Source organism: Anopheles funestus, chromosome 2RL (assembly GCF_943734845.2).
Source record: "Anopheles funestus chromosome 2RL, idAnoFuneDA-416_04, whole genome shotgun sequence".
In the NCBI taxonomy this organism is placed as follows: Eukaryota; Metazoa; Arthropoda; class Insecta; order Diptera; family Culicidae; genus Anopheles; species Anopheles funestus.
The window spans coordinates 74,542,975-74,562,269 of NC_064598.1; the positions used below are offsets into that span (position 1 = coordinate 74,542,975).

At 41.9% G+C, this 19,295-nt stretch overlaps 1 protein-coding gene across 1 annotated transcript; it reads right to left on the reverse strand.

Moving 5' to 3' along the window:
- Positions 1-826: 826 nt before the first annotated feature.
- On the reverse strand, positions 827-17,736 carry LOC125766597 (protein dissatisfaction). The gene is made up of 7 exons (XM_049432780.1): positions 17,407-17,736; positions 12,683-12,763; positions 12,447-12,608; positions 2,935-3,860; positions 2,739-2,837; positions 2,432-2,654; positions 827-2,171 (listed from the first exon to the last, which is right to left on the reverse strand). Exons 1-7 carry the CDS (start codon positions 17,414-17,416, stop codon positions 1,864-1,866), a joined length of 1,809 nt encoding a protein of 602 aa, XP_049288737.1. The 5' UTR covers positions 17,417-17,736; the 3' UTR covers positions 827-1,863.
- Between the last annotated feature and the right edge of the window lie 1,559 nt (positions 17,737-19,295).

The following is a 19,295-nucleotide window of genomic DNA, read 5'->3' on the forward strand; positions in this document are numbered from 1 at the left end:
CCGTTGGCGTGTCGCAAAACCATCAACTCGGACAGTGAAGGAATGGTAGTGGGATTGGGGAAAAGAAAAACAAAACAAAAAATAAAGTAACCAAACACAGTGAAAAATAGCTCAAGAAGAGCTTCACCCGATGTGTGGTGGGTGTTTGGGAAAAGTTTTCTATCGTAATTCGCACAAGGAAGGGACACAATGGAAAGGCGTCCAAGGAAGAGGCTAATGTTCTGGTATTTTGTTTACCGTTTGGTCTGAAAGTCCCTTTGATAAGCTAACGGACAGCAGCTATGGATGAGTCGCATTCTTCGCACCTTCATCGACAAACAGACGCAACAAGCGCCCCACGCCCCACCATCTCCACACCGCTCTGTGTGCCGCTAAGCCGATTGTTACAAAATAGCGAAACAAGTTGTAGTGTGGAATGTTTTGTTCCGGATTTAGGGATCACTTCTGTTTCCTGGGTAAACGGTCTGTGAAGCTGTTTTTTTTCTGTGTGCGTTGATATAGCATACACATGATTATTATCCTTTTTTGTGTGACATGCCCTTCGGAAGAGCGCCGAAAGAAATATTACACAAACAAACTGACAGGGGAAAAACAAATAAAATTAACGAATCAATGTAAGAATATCCATTTGAAGAATATTTTTGCTTAATTATTCATTATTTAAAAAAGCGTTATTGCGTAGAAGTATGTTAAAAAACTTGTTTTTCGCGTCACAAAATGTACAATTCTTAAAACCATTGTTGCAATACTTACCATTTTTCATACAAGACAAGAAATTTCTTTCTAAAATATTTTTGAAACCTTTTCAAACACCATTGTGTAGCGATTTAAAGTAATTTATGATTCATTTTAATAGGTTTAATTACGATTAAAAATGTACAACATTTTACAAACAAAAAAGAAAGAACCATCCGTTCGCTAGTCTGTCCTCTATCGGGGTTGTAAAGATTTGATATGGGAGTTTACAAGGACTGAATTATTCTTCCCTATTCTTGTCCTTTTTGTTCCATTGTTAAGGGGAAATGTTCCTATGCGTTATTGTGTGTGAAAAGTTTGTTTTTTCATCATTACCAGGTTTTTTATTCGATCGTTTTGACTTTACAATGTACGACTTTTCTTATCTTGCCACATTACAGTTTAACCTCATGGGTTTTGGAGTTTTTTGGCGAAAACAAAAAAAATACCGACCCTTACCGATCACCACACACTGTACTTCTGCTTTGTGGTTTGAGTGAAAGATTTATTTTGCAAATTGAAAAATAACATAATTTCATCGCAGATTGAATCGCGGTCAGACGAACACCGTGTGTGTGTCTGGTCTTGAACACCTTAGCAAAATACTTGCCAAATTGTTTCCCAGTCTGAGGCCGATTCCGTGGGTGAAATCCGTGGGTAAAACGCATCTGATTTGTAGACATGATGATGGTAACGTTCATGGCGTTTATTTTTTTTTTGCTTCATTCCACTCGGAGAAGAAAAGTTGCCCAACATGTATTCATAAGAATTCATAGGAGCATTGAAGAAGACAAAAAAAATATGCAAAAAAATTGTGGCAATATTCCATCCCACACTGCGGCGGCATGGGGTATAAAACTCAAACAGCCGCAAGCGTTGGAAAAATACTTTTACCCCAGAAACATGCTTCTGTAGCGCACAAACACGATTCTTTAGCGCTTTCCCTATCTTCCCACTACGGAACTGGACACGGTTTCGAGCTGCCTCTGTCTGTGGTGATGTTTTTGGGAAATTAAAAAGCACCAGAAAGAATTCATCAGGAATTGGGAAACTCCAACCCCCTCCCCCCCACCACATGAGAGCTGTTCCATGTACAAGGTACAAGTGGCAAACTGAACGGAGACAGATTTATGCCTTTGGGGTTATCGTACCGTTTGGTGTCGGTGTTCCAGTGCCTCCCTCCAGATCGGTATACTTTTCCATCTGGTACATGTCGATCAGTAGCCGAGAGATGGGTACGGTACCGATCGTTTCCTTGAAGAAAAGTGTCTCGATGGTGGTGGAGCGTATCGTACGCAACAGTGGCAGCAGCAGTAGAAGACGTCCAAAACGGGTCGGTTGACGAGGATAGCGTACGCGCACATGCTCCGAAAGGACACATTGGGCCTGATCCTGAAGCATCTCGACCGGCTGAACGTCACACAGCTCGGACGTTTCTGTTGGAGAATGTAATGAACAACAGAAGAAAATTGCATAAAATATTCTTATTACCTAGTCCTTCTTAGTAGTCGATTAGAAAGACTTATTTCTTGAAAATCGCCTAAAATTATGCAATTTAAATATTTTTTTTAAGTTACTAACCTATTTGAAACAATTAGTATACTTTGATATATCAGGATTCTCTGAAGCTCTGAAGCTTATCAAATACAGTTTCAACAAGATAAAAAAAAGATTTGTTGATCAAATGTTTACTTACCCGGTGAGAACAGAATTACGGCCTTCATACAGCCCAGTTCACTGAGATCGGGCGAGATCTGCCGAAATCGGCAGAGTATCTCCTGCATCGTCTTCATCTCGAGCTGAGTAGCTGCGTCCGGTGGTAAACGATCACGCACCTGAGGTGAATCGAGCAGGCTGCTCAAATCCCACGGTACACTCCATTGGGCAAAGTTCAGCAGGAACAGTTCCTTCCACGATTCCTTTGGATAGGGAAAAAGGGGAAAGAGGAAGAAAATAGTCAATTTGGTTTCGAATACGAAAGAGTTGTGCTGTCCATTGCATACCTGCAGGAGTAAGTGTTGGTCATTTTTGGAAAGCGTTTGAAATGGAATTAGGCACCGCACCCATCGTACGGACATGAACAACAATCGGGCTGTTGTTTCCTATGGAAGATAGCATTGAGTTTTAAATAATTAAAATTGTTTTTAAATAGGATACCAAATAGAGCAACAGTGGAGCAACATGGAAAAGATGGCTTACCTGAAGGATCTCCCAGGTCGGAAGTCGCACAATGGTTGGACCCTCGGGTGGTAGAGCAGTAAGTGCGATCGGATGTGGAACAAGTGGCGGTGGTGGTGGTGGGTGTGGCTGTGCAGATCCCGTTGTCGTTGATGACGGTGGTGGCACGGGTGGTGGCGGTGGAGCCGATGTCGGTGTCACAGGGCTACCCAGCGTAACTCCACTGGAGGCGCTGCTAACGGGTGTAAACGCAGGAAAAGCGATACTGCTGTTGTGCATCTGGTACTGGATGAACTCTTGGCACTTGTCCGTGCTCATGAGTATGTCGAGCACACCGTTCTGGGACAGTGGCGACGGAAGGCTTAGACTGGTGGCATTGATCGGTGTTGGGCTAAGAACGCTCGAGCTACCGTCCACCGTCGAGTGGGGACTGGTGAGACTTTCGGACGGTGAGTCAACGCTGATCGAGCTCTTCGAATCGGTCGGCGAAGGTGGCATCGGTTCCAGCGACTTGTACATGTGCTGCATGTGTCCGGCCGCGGAGAATTCGAACCCACCGACGGACGTCATTTTGGTGTGTTCCATCTTGATCGGTGACAGTATGTTAGCTCCCGGCATTTGTCCCGGACCACCACCATTGCCGTCGCCACGGTTGGGAGCACCGAGGGTGAACTCGAACTTGCTCTGTTCCAACTTCACCGGCGGTAGTAACGAAGGACCCATGTGATGACCGAGCGGAGCAAACGAGAGCGGCTGAGGATGGTGCAGCAGCGTGTTCGAACCGGTCATGGCCGAATGATGCAGCCCTGGTGGGAAGTGTGACATCGCGTGCCCGTAGGATGCACTGTTCACGAACGGACCGGTCAGGTGCGGATGGCCCGGATGACCTCCGTTCGCTTGCAGATGCTGCAGCTTCGGTTTCCGTGGGCCACGTTCGTGTTGAACCGCTGTAATTAGAACGAATTGCGAAGTAGATGAAGCAATTAGTCCGTTTAATCGAGGTAGTTTTTTTTTTTTTTGCTCGGTTAGAACGGCCTGGCCGTATCAAGACTTATTTTACCACGTAGCAGGATAGTCAGTCCATGCGATAATCGAGGTAGTTAAAGCGGTTTTTTTTCTTCTTCTAATGTGACAGAATAATCAGCAAGCAAAATTTACAACACCACTTTCCCGGGCAATGAGACAAATGGTACTCATAATACCAAGTAGAAAACCAAGAAACCTGTAACGAACGTTAGAACGTTTTCCATCGAATCGAGCCAACATATTTCTGGAGGCAATTTTATCCATTTTCGCGAAACGCGAACGTTTTTTTTCTTTTTTTTTGCGTATTCCTTCGCCTTCAGTTTTAATTGAACATGCAATCGATTCTTGCAATGCACTTCGATCGATTGTTGGCCGCAAGCAGTTTCGAATTGTTTCCATCTACTTCATTTGTTTCGTTTAGATTTTTTTTGGCTTGTGTTAAAAATTTGCTTCTAAAGCAGTAAGAAAAGTTCAATTTCAATTTGAATCTTATTATAGAGCGTTGATGAATTAAAAAAAAAGAAGTTGATAAAAGTATAACATTTCATGAATGTTAGCATCATTATTTCAATCATCCTTTCCTTAACGTAATTTAGAGTATATATTGGTAGACATCTTTTAGATACCTTTCTGCATGATGCGATGAACATGTCTGAGATTGTCCAGAATTTTATCTGAAACGGTACAATTTATTAACAAGGTGCCTTGTAAGCCATGTCAATGACATACAGGGCTATTATGAAACGCAAACGGAAATTTCACAAACGGAAAGTCACAATTCAAACGGAAAGCAAATTTGCATTATGGTTGCTCGTTGGAGTCATTGAAAGCTTCATCGACTTTTTTCTTGGATCAATCAATCTATCAAGATGAAAACCATAAACAAAATTCAAAATAGCAGTTCGTCGAGAGAAGCAACTGTATGATTTTTAACAAAATTTGAGTTTTGAAGTAGCAAATCTCATCACCACTCTTGTATTTCGTGTGAATAATGAGTTACAAAAGAAGTGGACACCTCCGTATTCACTTTTTTATAATCAATTCTCAAGAAAATTGTACTTTCCGTTGCTTTCGGCTGACGGAAAATTTTCTCTCTAACGGGGTTTCCGTTTGGCACAGGTAATGCAAATTTTTTACTTTCCGTTTGTCATCAAGTTATCACTGATTTTTGAAACGTCTGAATGTGCCAAACGGAGATCCAAACGGAATGACATAATACGAAAGGCAACTTTGTGTGACGTTTGAAAAGATGTTTGCGTTTCATAATAGCCCTGATAATTAAAGGTATTTTTTTATGATACGCATACTTTTTAGGAAATTACTACGGTATTTTTACACAAAAACTGTTGAAACGCTGTGTATATTTTAGTGCCCAAAGGTTCTATTATGTCAACTTCCACTTTTCCTTTGTCTGTATTTATTATCTACTGGAATTTTAAACAATGTAAAACATTATGTTTATTGTTGTTGTTATAAAACAAACATAATCCATATCATATATTTATGTAATATATTCTTAAAGGGGATATTTTATAATTTTATTGTTTTTTATTTCTTTCATTAAGTTCAGCTACTCTTTCACGATAGCTTTGCAAATCTTTTTCTCCACATTCTCACTAAACTACTCACAATTATACAAACAGTGCAATCCCTATTGTTTTGTCTAATCTAATTAGGTCATGTGAAAAATACGATCCAATAAACAATGTTTTCTAATCGATCGGACACAGGGACTTTCGGGGTACGTGCATGCTCCATCGAACAAACGAACGTACCGACAAGTTTTGCTCGATTATTTGCGTTTTACACTTCATTTGTTTCGAAAAGGGACGAAATTTATTCGATTACGACCACCACCACCACCACCGCAAAGCAGCGGGAAGAGCCCTGCGCCCTTATGGAAGGTTAATTGCCATCACGAACGAAATGGAAATCGATACCGGATCGGAAGGATCATCATCATCATCCTCAACATTATCAATGGCACAAAAACGGAGGGGTGATCAGTGGATGGAAGTGGAAGGGAACGAAAAGCGGCTTAGGATGCTGTTCCGTTTCCCTGAGCACAAACCCTCGGTACGGTACGGTGCTGTAACATTTTGACACATGACTTAACGCACATGGCACACAGCCTGGGAACGTTGTCAGCTGATCGACAGCGCACAGAGGATGGACTTTGGGGTGGCGGATGGCGAGCGGCGGGGGAAAAAAAGGTTTCCCCCTTTATGAGGCTTCTTAGGTGGAGTGTTGGGAGAGAGAGACAGGCATCTTACGGATCGGAGAGGGTCACCGTATTAGACGTTCGCAATGAAGTGCATAATCCTTTCTATCGGGGGTTTGATCGACATTTAATGTTTGCGAGCGATTTACTTTTAGACTTGAGAATGTCAAGTGTTCTGGATGGTGTCGAATGGCGATTTGTAAAAAAAACTGTTACGCTAGGGGTTGATAAACGATTGGAAGCAAAAAGAAGGTATTTATTTCTTTGGAGAGGAAAAATCTTACCCAACATTTGGGATTTTAAATTCGGAAAGACAAAAAGAAATCCTTTTACAACGACTTCATTCCTGTGGTAACAAACAAAGGAAAAGCATTCAAAAGAGAAATCTTCTCCAGCAAGAAGTGTTTATCGTAAAAATGAATCAGAAGAGCTCCATATCACAACCTACTTTTGGTGTAACTTTTGACGCCAAAGGACTTTTAATCCTTTTCAACCCGAATGTGTTACCCGCCCAACAACAAAAAAAGGTCGAATCATGTAATGAATGTTTGGAACGAAAAAAAAACCCTCCAAAAAACCAGTGCGTTAAAAGATAATATATTCCACCACAATCTTCTCTTTCTAGAGGGTGGCCACAATTGAAAAGTTTTCCCTCCTGCCGAATGTGAAAGCGAATATCAAACGACACCAAGTGGTTTCTTGATGTTGCTTAAGACTTTTCTGCACAACTTGTTCGCTCGTTATCCCCTTGCGGCAAAGAAACGTAAAGGCCCATCGGGAAAGGGCACAACCCCCGAGACGAGAACGACGGGACCTCAAACTCAAATATTGAACAAACCGTTTCTGTTGTGGTGTGCAGGTTTTAAGATGGAAATTTCGTCGTGCCATTTTGTCGGCTTTGCTCCCCTTCACCCACCCCCGGGCTATTTCTTGTGGGGAACTTTCTTATCCGAAGTTTTGCTAATGCGATGAGTATGTGCTAAGAAAATAGCCTCAGATAAGGGTAAAAGATGCGGGATCTTGCCGGAAGTTTTGGACTCGGGTAATGATGATGATGATGATGATGGTGCCCGGAATGTGACGAATGCTCTCGAGGCTGACGATGTGATTTATTCGCAATTTGGCTAAGTTAAACAGGGATGCTGGTATGGTAATCGTGTTTCGATATGGCGATTAGCAAACCAGCATTTGTCTCCATGTCACAGTTGTGATGAGGAAAGTGAGAATCTTGAAAGCTAAAATGACAATAATACGATTTAGTGTGTGGAGGGAAAGATTTCTTTTTCCAACGCTATGTTGTGCAATGATTTATGCAAATGTGATGGGAAAAACACATTAATTTAATGATTCTATCACTTATCACGAAATGCTTTAGTTTGAGCGACTTCATCAGACCTTTCTTAGTATTGTTTAACATTTAATTTTAAGAAAGGAGCAGATATTGTTTACTGGTAGGCAAAACAGTAATTTTAAAAACCAATAATTATAGCTACAATAAAATGACTAAATTATACAATTAATGAAAATTAGTATCACAACACATTTATCTACAATATATTCTTCATGAAACAAACTATTTTGTCTAAAAAAGCACAATGTGTGACATGAGATAATATTTGAATCGCTTCTACATATTTCGTATTCCAAACATAATACTTTATCCATGTTGCGTTCGTACAACATATTTGATGAATCTGCATAAACTTGCAAATACTATGGACCACACCCCAACAGAAAAGGCTCAATCGATCGGGAAGGATGCACAAACATGCTTTCTAGCCCGGTTTCCAAAACGGGAAAGATCACTAAATCGTGTGTTGGATAAATATTTTAGATCCAAATTCCGTAAGCCACGCGAGCAAACCTGCAGTTTTTGTTTTGCAAATTAGCAGTAGTTCACACTCACTAAATCCCCAGTTGCAGTGTGTGATCGTACAACGCTGCTAATCCCTTTTCAGTGGAAACTAAAAACAAATCGAACGGGATCGGGCGGGTACGTGTAGATGGTGGTGGTGGTTTAAACCCCCAAAAACCCAGGGGTAAATGTCTGACAAATTCGGCATCACCAACAATGAAACATGCAGTATTCAGTGCAGTGCGTTCGTGGTAAAATCAAACTCGCGAGTAGATCGCGACGAGCGTTGGCAGTAGAAGAGGGCACCCACAATCATATGCCATCGGCCGAGGAGCGGATGTGGATCTCGGTGGACGGTTGACGGTGTCAGCTTTGTGCAAGGATATGTATCGTTGTTTTCCACCCGAATTCCTAACGCACGAAGCACGCGGGCAACGATGTGGAAAAGCCGACCACCGGCTTAACACCCACACCCATCCATACGGTTTCGAATTAAGATGAAAAACAACCTCGCCGTGCAACCGAATCGTGTAGTGTAGTGAATATCTCACAACACTCAAAAAGATTCATGACCCGACGGCACACCCATCCGACCGGATGCCGTGGGACTATTGCGGGAATCGAAATGGCTGGCTTCTAATGTGGCGGTGATAGCACTCCTAAGGGAGGGAACCTGGGGGTGGATGAGATTGGTCTCGGAGACCAATGCGAGAAGCGAGAACCCCCTGAGAACCGGGACACTTGTGTTTGCCGCGTTCAAGCGAAAACGCGATACCCTTTTTGCGCGGTTCAGTGTGTTTTTGGCGGGGACATAAATATTTACTTGCTACATGCTCTGCCCCTCTGCCATGCTTTGCACACCTTCTACATATGATATGGTCACATAAGCACACACTCGCACCCGGTACACATATGGTTCACCTCTCGGATCGCCCTGTTCGCCTTCATGACGGAGCAAAATCTAACCCCTCCTGAAACCCCGGAAGGGATGATACGCGGCAATAAAGGTGGAACGAGAGCCGACCCGGGTCACCGTAACATTCGAGTGGCTTAACAACGAAAATTAGCTAATTTATAATTAATTTGGTGCGCGATCAAAACAAAACCCACTTTTCACCCCTGCTGGGTGAGGGTGTTAATTTTTTTTGTCCGTATGTGTGATCAGCATTTTCCGGGGTAATGCATTTCCGGACTCATCCCCTCTAAGCAAACCCTCTTCAGGTAGCGCAAACCCTGGAAAAGGGCGTTTTTTTCTGGTTGAATTCATGGCTCGGCTTTTCCTCCCACCCTGCTTCCCTGCTGTTTTTGGGGAAAGCGCATTAAAACTTCATAAACAGTCAGACAAGTTCCCACGGAATTGGTAAACCTTCGCCGTGCAGCTTCCATCAAATCGGTATCGCTTTTTTCCTAAACCACACCGAGGGATTTTTCTAATTCTTCACCTAGGAATCGCGTGGGCGTTTTGGATCAATATGCGATTCCAGCACGCATCGGTATAGGGGTGGAATGGAGTAAAAAAAACGCAGGACACAATGTAACCGAGTGTGGTACAACATCAGTCGAGGTCAATCGGGGATTCGTGCCGCTACCGCACGTTCGTTAGAGCGCAACGATTCGTTACGTGGTACATCGATTGACCGATGGATTTTCTTGGCCCCGGACAACCTATCCCGATGGGAGGATGGAAACTCAGCACAGCTGTTGTGTGTGTGTGTATTTTTTGTACTTGTGGGTCATCACCATTTTCCTTTCCCTGGACAATGGTCATCAACAAGTTGAATTGTGAGCATTAAAAGCGGCCTGTCAGGTTCACAAAGCGATGCGCTCAAACATGAGTGTTTTGTAGGGAAATAAAGGTTTTCGCTTAACAGTAGGACAATAAAAGCGAAGGAAATTGCAAGGTAATGCTTACACAAGAGAAACGAATGGCTTTCGAATTGCTAGCTAGATAATTGAGAGGGCTTTACGAGGTTGTAATCTAGCTCGAATTCATTTCGTTACTCAGAAACAGCCCCAATAGAAGTATTGAAAGGTTTCTGTGCTTAAAAACAACTGACTTCATACAAACGTTATTAAAAAGATACTAATATTTTCATATCGTTTTTTATAGTGGATGCTATAGGACCTTTAGTACATGTATACAGGCAGAATTTCGATATGCAGGGTCATGAATAATAAAAATAGTTATAGATATCATATCCATTAAAAGGATTAAGGATGAAGGAAAAACTAATGAAGATATTCGAATGAATCACATTTTGCTTCAATCTTACCTTTAATAAGTATTCTAGAAAAAAATCGTTTACGCTCTACCTAATTCTTTTTTTTTATTCGTGTAGAACAGCCTGGCCGTATTGATATATCTAATTCTTTTGCCCAAATAAAAAATATAATAATTTTCGTGACTTTGGTGGTTACTCCGCTTTAGTCTCGAAATGGTAGGATTTAATCCTCCGTTTGAAGTCTTCACTACAAATTCCTGTCTGACGTTTTTGAGTGCCATTAGGAGCATTGGCGATCTTTTGCTAAAACATTTTCCTTAAGACATTCTTCATTAACATTTTCATCCTTCTGGCAAATCCGTTAACGCTTACTAGCCTCGACTGATACTTCCGCATAACAAAGGCCGCCTTGTTAAAATACATTTTCAATGGCCGATTGCTTCAATCGCCAGGAAAAACGAAGAGATCACTTTGGTATCGATCTTTAGATTTAGATCATCTTTAGATTTCGCTACACTTTTCAATGATGTGTGGCTATTATCGGACCGTTCAGAATAAGATCACTATTGAATTCTCTATCATACCTTTTTTTTAACAATCATTCGAAAGGAGTTGCCTGGCGGTTTTCGCCAAGTCTGTAACAAATTGATAGCTAACACCGTCAAATTTTGTCTGCGCACCATAGAAAAGCTATAAAAGAATTTACAGTTGGCCACTAGTTGGCAGAAAACTGGTATGAAAAATCGAAAAAAACTGTACATTCCTTAATGCATACGTTACCAAGGAAGGAAGTACATTGATTAAGTTTAAACTTTTATTAACACAGCAAATAAATGTAAAAGTAAGAAATTTAGTAGTTTACATCCTCTCAAGCTACTCTACCAGGCTTTTTTTTATTAAAGTTTGTTCGCCTAAATGTATGCAATTTATGCATTTTTGAGTTTGTTAGGTATTGGTGGACAGATTTCAATTTGTTTTAGGCCAAAACTCTTACCAGTAAATTGATAGTTAGAGTTGGATTAATACTATGGGAAACAGAACAAATCGTTTACGAAAGAGGACCTACATTTTTTGTATGAATTAAACATACAAATAAATCGCAAATTTATAGATTTACTATAATTCTGCTGTGATATACACAACGCTCAATGATAACAATACTAAATCCATATGTTTATCAAAAATACGTTCACGTACTCAAAACCTAAATGTGCTCCAGAGCAAGCAGATGCTTCGTTTTCTGCATGCCTTTTGATCGTTCATTTTCGATTCGATTCGCTCAATCAACAATCGTACCAAAAACGCACGGAAACGAATAAAAAGCAAAAGCTCACCACATCTCGCACGAAATATGGCTTCGGCTGACAAAATGTACCGACCCCCAACCGGCCACATTATTCGCCAAACCACTAAAAGACGACATTTACTGGAAAATATCGCTTTCCGGCGGATTACAGGGATTCCGTTTTTGGTTTTCCATCAAATGCCCGCACTTAGTCGAGCGACACTTTCACTCCCCCATTTGCACTCCCAACTTCCCGGCACAAGGGTTGGGGATCGGTATTTTCCAACACGATGAACAAATTGGTGACAAGCTTCTTAACGCCTAGCCTGACAAAGATCCTGACGCTATTACTTCGTCGTGCGCAAAACTGAGGCGGGGTGTCGGGGAGAATAAAAAAAATGGTTCAAACTCAGCCACCGTGAAGTGAATCGGGCGCTCACGAACCACACGGTCGCACGGTACGCGAATGGCGGTGGTGGGAAAAATGTAATGGAACGCTTCATTTGATTTGTTTGCCAAGCCGGAAGTTGTGGCGGTGTTGGAAAAAGCGATGCGGAAAATGATGGAAAATGCCGATTACGCCGTTCTGCAGCCGTACTCTTCCTACGTTGCTCCTTGGCTCTGGGAGTCTGGTCGGAAATCTGACAGCTGTGTTTACACGCAGCCGTTCAATTGGCGGAGGGAAGGCCGGAGTAAGGTGGCAAATTGTCGCATCTTAGAGACAGTCGGCAGTCGGCAATCACATCAAACCGCAACCGTTCGCAGTTGATTAGCATTCCATCACGCCGTAATCAGTGCTAAACGCGAAACGATGCGTAATGCCAAACGATTCGCAAACAACGCCACAACCGTCCCATCGGAATCGAACCGCGAGTCCTATCTAAGCGCACGTAAACTTGTTGGCAAGTGGCACCCGGTACTTACCGTCCTTGTTCATCGCCGATTGGAAGCACTTGGAAAGCCGACAGGCACGGCACTGGTTACGGTGGGTTTTATCAACCGGGCAGCGGCCCTTTAGCTCACCGGCTGCCTTACACGTGTACACCCGGTTTCGATGTATGCTGCGCTTGAAGAACCCGGAACAACCTGCCAGAGAAGATGGGTATGTGTGAGAAGAAAAAGGCACACGGCATGCAAGTCTCTGCCGAAGAAGGGCTTACCATCGCAACTGTAGATTCCGTAGTGTTTGCCCGAGCTGCGATCTCCACACACTTTGCACGGTATGTCTAGCAATCTGTCACCTCAATAGGTCAGTGAGTAGCCGGAAACGAAACGAAAATACAACGATTAGTATAAGGCTGAAGAGAGAATATAAAAATTATGGGCCAAAATCGATGTCTTGCATTGCATAACGTCAGGCGTTAAGATTTATACCAAAATAAAGTATTCAATTAAAAGCACCGCTAGTACAACATGCTATCAGAGATGCACTATTTAGTTACTTACATTTAATAAGAACTTTCAATGTTTAGTAACACAGGGTTTTCAAGGCAATATAAGTGACAAGGTCACCGAGTTATGGTGTTGACGTGACAAAACTATTGAGCGTCGGCTGAATGTTTTTCCGCGCAACTCCGTTGCTATGGGTTCGAAAGATGCCAGTTGCTATACATTTTGCCTACAGCAGTGTTGCCAACCGCACCGTGCCACACTAGCTCAACAGTTTTGTCGAACCAGTCAACGCCGTCTTCGATAGAATTAAATAACTTAACTGGAAAAGCAGTTACGGAACTGACTAAACGATTTTTTTTTGTCAAGTTTCATAAGAGATAACTTAACTTAATAGTAACGCTCACACACTGTGATGGTGAAACACATACTAAGTACACAAAATTGAAACGTTGCTTCGTCTGCATTGATATTTTGAGCGATCCTTTTTCATTTACTTCCGCATCGAAATCACTGACTAATGAGCTTTCATTGGAAGGTTCGTTTTTGTTACGCCGAAACAGAGCAGCATTTACGCTTCTTGCCTTCAATCTTCTGCTTTGCCCTTCTTTTCAAACAAAAAAAAAACAAACAAACCTAAAATCTTCCTTTTTTCCTTTCGTTTCCATTACACAACGAACCAGCGCAGAGTGTGGCAAGAAAAATATAGCAATTATTTAGTCAGTCCACCTTCTTTTTTTTGTTGCGCGCCCGAAGCTACCTTTTAAGAGGATTCACAGTCAACACGCCGTAGCACGTTTGCCATCAAAAAGGGACACAAAGCGTGCCTGTCGAGATGGAAATCAGGCAACCAACCTTGGTTTGCATGGTTGCTTTTCGGTTCAGAAAAGTGAAAACATTCATTTACTCACGATCCGACGTTTGCCAGGAGATGCTTACGTCCTATGCGTAATGCCATTGTTTTTACAACGTCTCATGCTCATTTGCGTGTTTTCCTTTTGTTGGTTCTACTGCCCGTTGTACATTTAATGCTGGCTTTGCTTTTGAATTTGATTTGACATTTGGCAACACTTCTCACGCAAAAAAAACTAAAAGGGTTTTGAGTATTTTTTTCTTTTCTTTTGGTGCCACGTGGCATTATTTTGTGAATATTTTTCGCTGATATTTGGCCGGATTATTCAGCTATAAGGTGAAACATGAGAGTAAAATTTTTAATTATTAAGTTATAGGTATATACTTATTATATGATCAGTTTTAAATCAGCATCATAAGCTGATGAATAAAGAAAGTATAATTGCATACTTTTAGGAGCTTTCTTCTTTTGTGGCACTAGGATCACAAGAGGTTTTGGCCTTCCATTATTGGTTTTCCTTGACTTTATTCACCCGTAGCAGGATAACCAGTCCCGCGTACGGGGGTTTGGCTCGGATGGGATTTGATTTGGGGTTTAGAAAAAATAAAGTAAAAACATTCATTGCATATACTCAGGCGCTACAAACTTATCTGAATCACATCAACTCAGAAGTTAGAGTCTGTAATTATAATTCCTACGAATATTTTTTTCTAAACCGTTTACTGATTGCATAAAATGTTTTTGTTAAACAATATATAATAAATTAATTATTAGCTAGAATAAATATCAATCGACAAGTGAACAAAATTGCGAATAAAATGTCCCAACCTATTTTTTTCCTTAATAAAACGACTCACACGATTTCGAGTCAATTTTCACTTTTCACCACGACCAACTATCCACTGTATCGTGTCCAGCAGCGAGATTTACATTTCAATCTGTACACGTTCCGAAAGCCACACCGGTTCACGACAACGATATCACGGTGTCGTGTCACCTTTTGCTGCCAGCTTTTCGGCTCCGGTGAAGGAAAATGTTTGCATACGGAACGTTGCACTGGGTGCTGGACTGAAGCGGACTTGGACAGTGTTTTCTCCGTCCCGTCACGAATCCGAATCGATCCGACTAAAATCAAACCAACCGACTTGACCACTTCTCTGCTCGGACAGGGACACATTAGTAGACATCGGCAAAGGACTCTAGACACATGCTGCACACACAGCTGCACATGCTGCCGATCAAGCGTTCAAACAAAGAGAACACATCGAGTGCACAATAAATCAATTGCATCCATAGTCCGACCCGGGCCTCGATAGCCAAGAGCTTGCCTGCAACTTCAAGTGCAACCTTGCGTAACTTTCTGATATTGTGATGTGGCGCCAATTGCGCCTGGTGTACTATGCTTTTGACAAAATGGCGCCCGCTTGGGTTCGGTGGGCCAGTGTCGTGTGAGAGCAACCGGGTGGCGAGGATCATAGGTAAACATTCAATAAACAAACGTTCGACTCGGTTGGCTGGTCGGTCGAGACCAAAAACCCCTGGACATGAGGTTGATATGCACACAGGGCAGAGGCACAGGGCGACGGCCGTACGGTACAAAACCAACATTGAAAAATTAATCAAAATTTTAATTCATGTTTTTCTAACGCCTTCCGGTCGGTTGGTTGTGTCGGCGGCTTGCATCACTCGAATCGATTATCGAGATGGCTTTCACACTCACTTCACTTCACTTTCCGGAGGGCGGCCGGGGAGAAAACCGGTTGAACCCTTTTTCCCCCGCAAGAGTCTGTGACTCTTTCAGGTGCTGATGCCTCTGCGTGTGATTCGGGCGAGCTTTGTGATTCGTGATTGAGTTAGCGGAAAAAGGGGAAAATGCTATTTGCGTTTCTAATCCCCCTTTTCACGCTGCGAGACACAAAACCAGGAGAGCGTGCCTTACGGCCTTTTGGGTTGCGTTTGAGTGGGCTGCCTTTGGAACCGGTCCTAGTTTGTCTTTGGTTTTTCGGTTAGTCCTGACCTGAACAGAAGTTGACATCGTTGAGATGACACTCCTTCTATGGAGCTAGGAGAGGTTTGAAAGTTTTTCATATTTTTGGAAAAAATAAAACTGAACCACCGGTACAGAAATCCTTCCATCCTGCGCTTGAGGTATTAGAAGCCATTGCCATCGTACAACTTCCGACTTGATGGTGTTCTTAGTTCCTTACTTCCCACCACCATCCCCGAATTGGACTTCTAGCCGTCCCCTCGAACACTCGATTGTTTTGTTTTAATTTTAAATATTTGTGAAAGGAAAACACTCGTTACGCAGGGATTTTGAGAGTGGGAAAGCGTTGGCCAACACTCGAGCATACCGGACGCCGAAAGAACAACATTCGAAACGGGATGGAAGGAAAAACTGGTTCCGCTTGATGCACTAGAAAGCAGGGAACAGGGAGTGTGGTGTGATTGGTGTTTGTTGTGATGTTTGAAGCATTGTAGTATTTTGAAGGGAACTAAGGGGCTTTACCCCTTAATTGGGAAGGATAATGTGTAATGTCGTTATAACGTATGTTTCCTTTCATCAGTGTCTTTGTACTAGTTAATTGTAACTTATGTTTTTTAGTTGCGATTGATGATATTTTGTATGTAAAGTGGTTTATTCTTTTAAATAAAACTAGTCGCTGTTTTGTTCAGACTATTGTTCTGATATGCACGCCTAAATGTATGCAATACAAATTTTAAAATTTACATCATACCTAGTTTGTGACTATTTTCAACGTAAATAACATAAAAATGTTCAATAGTAATCGTTTTCTTAAAGGTTAGAAAAAATAAGGGAGGACATATTACTACTGGACTGTCTATAATATTGATGCTTTGAAATCTCACATGTTTTCTTTTTATATATAAAGCACCACTAGACGGCTTAATATGTTTTCAATTGATTGTTATGAGAATTAATCCCAATAAAAATATGTGCATTTTATTATGCATGATCTTATCTATCTCAATTTTTCATGAATATGAATATTATTGAGAAATAATAAATGTTTCGTTTTATCAAATTTATGGTTATGAGTTTTTATTTAAAATATTCCCTATAATTTCTTGTCGTTTGCGCTTCTAACAAGAAAGTTTAAAATATATTTATGAGAAGGAGTATATGTCTATTATTTTAAGTACAATATCCACACCACAAACTTCCTGGTTTAGTTAATTAATGATGATGAAAATTGATGAAAATATGAAAATGAAAATATTAAAAAAAAAACATTATCACCCAAAAGAACAACTAAAGGAATGTTAAGAATTATGCATACGTTGAAGTGTGAAGTACAGTTAACTACCATAACAAATAATATATAAATGAACATGTACTCCTTAATATTACGCTCAAACATAATAAAATATTGAATAAAACAACAGAAATGAAACATAACAACCAAAAAACAAATTAAATAATTTATATAAAAGTCTTCAAGCAGACAAAATTCTTCCTACTTTAATAAGAGTCCTGAACGCCTGGAGTTATGCAATTGTAACGCCAAACATTGAATTTCAAGATTTGTTTCCGAATTGTGTCGATGATTTTACAGATGTAAATGATAAATACATTGTTAACTACAATTTCTACAAATTCCATTAGGCTGTAATCCGTACCTGTTCCCATTCTGCGCGGTTGCCAAATGAGTTTGAAATCCACCGTGAGCCAAATAGCCTGAATGGCTTCACAATGCAACAAAATACCGACGCCGTTGCTTTCTCGTGCGCAATGAAGTATTAGCAAATGGACGAGAACAAGGTAACACTTAACGAGGAAAAAAATCCCACAGTACAAGTGACTTTGTTTGCTGGCACGTTTTGAAACGAAGGAAATGTATCCTTTGGCACAGAATGTTGGGCACTCTCGAGTCACTCGTTGCACCTGATACAAACGGTGGAAGTTTCTCGTTTGACTTTTGTTTTTTCCGTTTTGGATATCAAACCAAAAAAAAATTGCACAAATTCAAACACACCGTTAACTACACAACAAAGAATAAATGTCGAATCGGTTGTCACAGCGCAATGGCACTCGGATGATACACCACTTGTTTCATGATTTCTTTCTCTGGTACACTTTTTTTTATGACACTATGAATTGTTTGCACCTAGCCTCAACTTCTGGAGCACCTCGATTCGGACACTCGACTTGACACTTTAATTATTCCCAACAGCACGGAACCGTTTGGTACTGCCAGCAACCGATGGTTAGTTGTTTGTGCTCCAACGTCAAAGCCTTCCTGGATCTGTTTCTTGTCACTCGTTACCGATGTTTAAGCATTCGCTTTAGCTTCTACTGGCGTACGTTTTCTGCGCGTTGGCTAGTTGGGGACAAAAGAACACACCGTTCTCCGGGAGTCTATCATCGTTCTTTCTCTTTCTTTCGCTCTCTGTCTCTGTCTCACACGGTATAAAACTAAAATCCGTTCAAATTGGGGAGCAACTGTCGATGCCTTTTGCTTGTCGACCCGAATGCCAGTGACACCACCAGCCTGGCTGGCTGCGATGGAAGCTGCGAAACGACTGATATCAAAATTGACTTCATCCTAGTGCACGTTGGCTGTCGTCAGCCATCGGTTGGCTTGCTAGGGGGTTGAAACCAGATGATGTCTACCGCCTGCGCGGTACCCTTCGTCTCTCATCTTTTCCGAAGCTAACCACGGATTCGTCGGTGCCTTTCGTCGTTAGCTTCATGTCCTTCCGGCTCGCACACATACACCGTGGTCCGGATGTTCCACACTGTCCACAGTCACCCTTAACAGAGGGTAGTTTCGTATCGCAACAAGGGTGAAAGAGCGAGACAGAAAGACACCGACACCGGTCGGTGAGTGGTGGCCTTATGTTCGAGCTAGGGGAGAGATCCCCAGCGTTGCAGTCATCCCGACATCGTATGTCAGCTTGTGAGCCCTTGGTGAAAGGTACCACTGTTAATGCTCTTCACCGGCGGAAGTGTGAAGTTTGATGGGTGGTTTCATACTGTCAGTAGCGTAAAATCCGACCTCTGACCGACTGCTGCTGCTACTGCTGCTGTGAGGCAACCGCAATTGAGTGTATGCCATCTTTCCTACCAACCTGTCCCGACATCTAGTCCGCTACCTCACAAATTTAGGGCTCAGTTACACAAGTTCACCCATCGCTTGTACGTTAAATCTACTTCACTGGCAACTGCGATGCAACTTTGCAACACTAGGCCATGAAATATTTCGTGCGTCTCCACGCTATTCGAAGAATGTGAACAAGCTATTTACTAAAAAGCAATGGACGCCATATCCTTCTGGGAGGCGTGGCCTACCTGATGAAATATTTATTGCTCGTACACTAACACACAGCCACTGCTAGGGGCGTGGAGTTTGCGTACGAATATCCTTTCGTTCCGTTTGCGTTACGCTCTTGAGTATACACGCACACCAGCGTACGGTCATTCATTCATTCATACATCATCAGCGTATTCCTTTACGCTTACCCTTCCCTGTTGTGGAACTATTCATTCATCCAGGTACAAAAACAAG

What these genes read in the sequence shown, in the direction of transcription:
- LOC125766597 (XM_049432780.1), bottom strand. An exon ending in CGGAATCTACAGTTGCGATG is followed by an intron (nt 12,609 to 12,682) that starts GTAAGCCCTTCT and finishes CTTCTCTGGCAG; the next exon opens with GTTGTTCCGGGTTCTTCAAG. An exon ending in CGACCTGGGAGATCCTTCAG is followed by an intron (nt 2,838 to 2,934) that starts GTAAGCCATCTT and finishes TATCTTCCATAG; the next exon opens with GAAACAACAGCCCGATTGTT.